The sequence below is a fragment of the Oryzias melastigma genome, linkage group LG17 (assembly GCF_002922805.2).
Source record: "Oryzias melastigma strain HK-1 linkage group LG17, ASM292280v2, whole genome shotgun sequence".
Lineage (NCBI taxonomy): Eukaryota > Metazoa > Chordata > Actinopteri > Beloniformes > Adrianichthyidae > Oryzias > Oryzias melastigma.
This window is the reverse complement of record NC_050528.1, coordinates 2361907-2365173: the sequence shown is the minus strand read 5'-3', so window position 1 is coordinate 2365173 and position 3267 is coordinate 2361907. Positions and strand designations below refer to the sequence as shown.

Sequence of the window (3267 nt, the reverse complement as noted above, 5' to 3'; positions counted from 1 at the left end):
TGGATGGAAGATGGATGGATGGATGATGGATGGATGGATGGAAGATGGATGGATGGAGGGATGTGACGTCCCGTTTCCTCCCGGATGTCCGTTTCTGCTCTTTAGAGATCATCTTTTTCATAGAATATCAGATCTTGTCCTCAGACCTCCAGATTCGTGTCCGTTTTCTCCTCGTCTCCATCTGAATCAGTTCGGCTCGGCTCGGCTCCGCTCGGTGCTGCAGACGCTCGTGCCCGCTCACGTCACGTGTTCTCAGTCGGTGCACAGGCTAACAGTGAGCGGAGAAGCTCCGGTCCTACGCAGAGTTCTGTCCCGGGTGTGCACGCGCAGACCTCTGCAGGGATGAGCTAGGCCGTGCAGGAACGCACGCGCTTTCAGGTAGGAGGCACCTGTACGCGCGCCCTGCACCTGCGAGGGTCAATGCGACACACCTGCCCCTCTGGCTAACGGGGGTCCGCCGGTCCTGCTGCCGCACGCTCACGGTCCGGTGTGCGCGTGCACTGGTATCCTGGTGTTTCATCCACGCAGATCCCGTTTCGGAACCTCGAGGATCCAAAGAAACCCAGATCAGTTTTAGGCTAGCTTGATGCTAACGATGCGATTTGCGTGAACTGATGACGTCATTGTTTTTCTGAGCAGAGAATAGAAAAAAATTCTGGATAAATGTAATAAAACTTTATTGTCCTCGGGGTCGATGACAGCAATGTTACCGGAGGGATGAGAGAAGGATGACGCGAAACCGTTATGCTGCGTTCAGGGACCCTGGTTTAGAGCCGGTTAGTAGTTGGTTGCGATGCGTTCAGGGAACCTGGTTTAGAGCCGGTTCATCGTTGGTTATGCTGCGTTCAGGGACCCTGGTTTAGAGCCAGTTAGTAGTTGGTTGCGGTGCGTTCAGGGAACCTGGTTTAGAGCCGGTTCATCGTTGGTTGCGGTGCGTTCAGGGACCCTGGTTTGGAGCCGGTTCATCGTTGTTTGCGGTGCATTCGGGGACCCTGGTTTAGAGCCGGTTAGTAGTCGGTTGCGGTGCATTCAGGGACCCTGGTTTAGAGCCGGTTAGTAGTTGGTTGCGATGCGTTCAGGGAACCTGGTTTAGAGCCGGTTCATCGTTGGTTATGCTGCGTTCAGGGACCCTGGTTTAGAGCCAGTTAGTAGTTGGTTGCGGTGCGTTCAGGGAACCTGGTTTAGAGCCGGTTCATCGTTGGTTGCGGTGCGTTCAGGGACCCTGGTTTGGAGCCGGTTCATCGTTGTTTGCGGTGCATTCGGGGACCCTGGTTTAGAGCCGGTTAGTAGTCGGTTGCGGTGCATTCAGGGACCCTGGTTTAGAGCCGGTTAGTAGTTGGTTGCGGTGCGTTCAGGGACCCTGGTTTAGAGCCGGTTAGTAGTTGGTTGCGGTGCGTTCAGGGAACCTGGTTTAGAGCCGGTTCATCGTTGGTTGCGGTGCGTTCAGGGACCCTGGTTTGGAGCCGGTTCATCGTTGTTTGCGGTGCATTCGGGGACCCTGGTTTAGAGCCGGTTAGTAGTCGGTTGCGGTGCATTCAGGGACCCTGGTTTAGAGCCGGTTAGTAGTTGGTTGCGGTGCATTCAGGGACCCTGGTTTAGAGCCAGTTAGTAGTTGGTTGTGGTGTGTTCAAGGACCCTGGTTTAGAGCCGGTTCATCGTTGGTTGCGGTGCGTTCGGGGACCCTGGTTTAGAGCCGGTTCATCGTTGGTTGTGGTGCGTTCAGGGACCCTGGTTTAGAGCCGGTTCATCGTTGTTTGCGGTGCGTTCAGGGACCCTGGTTTAGAGCCGGTTCATCGTTGGTTGCGGTGCGTTCAGGGACCCTGGCCCACACTCCTTTATGCTCCAGGTGGATTCTGCGGTCTCGTTGGCCTGTAGCATTCTGGAGTGCTGAGCCGATGCTCCCCAGGACCTCCTGAGGTTCTGCTGGAGGTTCTGGTTCTGGCCTGGTTCTGCCATCCCAGAGTGAGAAGCTGACATGTTAGAACATGTTCTGGTCTCTGATTGGTCTGAATGTAGTTAAGCTCCGCCCCTGTTTCTGCTGCAGGATGCCCATCCCTCCACCTCCACCACAGGGACCTCCACCCCCCCACACCTTCAGCCAGGTGAGGACACCCCCACCCATCCCCCGACTGTGACACAGCAGTTTGTTACAATTGACTTGTGACTGTCCCCCCCCAGCTCAACGCCGCCCCTCCCAGGCTGGGCGGGGAGGAGGCGGGGGGCCGCGGCGCCCTGCTGTCCGACATCTGCAGAGGCACCAAGCTGAGGAAGGTGGAGGTGAACGACCGCAGCGCCCCCCAGCTGGACAGTAAGACCCCCACCCCCCCCACAGACCACCCATACTTCCGCTTATACCAGTACCTGCACCAGAGCCAGCAGGGGGCGCCGTCCCAGGAGCCCAGGAGGACCACAGACAGGAGCGCAGCCCCGCCCCCCCAGAGTAAGGCCATCATTTCCTCTGTTCAGGTTTGGGGGGGCAGGTTCAAACAGCCAACCTTTATTTGTAGCGCTCTGCACGACAGCAGTGATGCACCTGAAGGAGAGCGGGGTAAAGGTGGGGGCGGAGCTCTCACACCTGTTGAGCAGCTCACTGTAAAGCTTGTAAAGAACCGGGAACGCCGAGTCCCACAAAAACAGGAAGAACCGGAGCGAGAACAGCTGGGAGGCGGGACCAAGAGCCAGGTGTTCTTCAGAGTACGAAGACATGAAGATCATCCTCGTGCCGCAGTTCTGCTGATGTTCTGGTCTGAACGTCTCCATGGTGTCATCTTCACTGTTGCTCCTCACCTGTCCAGCAGGTGAGCAGCCTCACCTGCTGGACAGGTGAGGAGCAGCTGTTTAAGTGAGGCTGCAGCTCTCTTCAGATGGCTGGAGCTGCTGCCTCATCTGTCCGTGCCCCTCTGGTTCCTGGAGGGAGCCAGGTGAGCCAGGTGAGCTGGCCACTTCCTGTCCTGGAGTCTTACACCTGTGGCAGGATCTGAAGCCCCCCACCTGTCCTTGAATGCCCCCCCAGTGATTTCACAGCTGCTCTCTGTGGTCCATAGAATCCAGAGGAGGTGGAGCATCTGCAGGATCCAATAGGAGCACAGCTGAGAGCCCGTCAAGTTCAGCTCAGCCAATCGGAGGGCTGTTCACGGACACAGTTCCCAAACAGCGGCCAATGGGAGGTGAGAACCGCTCTGGTACTTCCTGGTTCACAGCTGCTTCCATGTTAACCTGTGTGTGTACATGTGTGTACATGTGTGTGTGTGTTTGTGTACATGTGTG

The 3267-nt window shown here is 56.8% G+C and overlaps 1 protein-coding gene across 1 annotated transcript in view; it reads left to right on the top strand.

Moving 5' to 3' along the window:
• Positions 1–63: 63 nt before the first annotated feature.
• Positions 64–3267, top strand: part of LOC112139409 (WAS/WASL-interacting protein family member 2) — an 11214-nt gene continuing 8010 nt past the window's right edge. Inside the window, exons 1-4 of the mRNA XM_024262195.2 lie at positions 64–378; positions 2045–2102; positions 2179–2440; positions 3045–3262. Of these exons, the coding sequence (XP_024117963.2) occupies positions 2046–2102; positions 2179–2440; positions 3045–3262 (537 nt within the window). The 5' untranslated portion in view covers positions 64–378; position 2045. The remainder of the gene's footprint in view (positions 379–2044; positions 2103–2178; positions 2441–3044; positions 3263–3267) is intronic.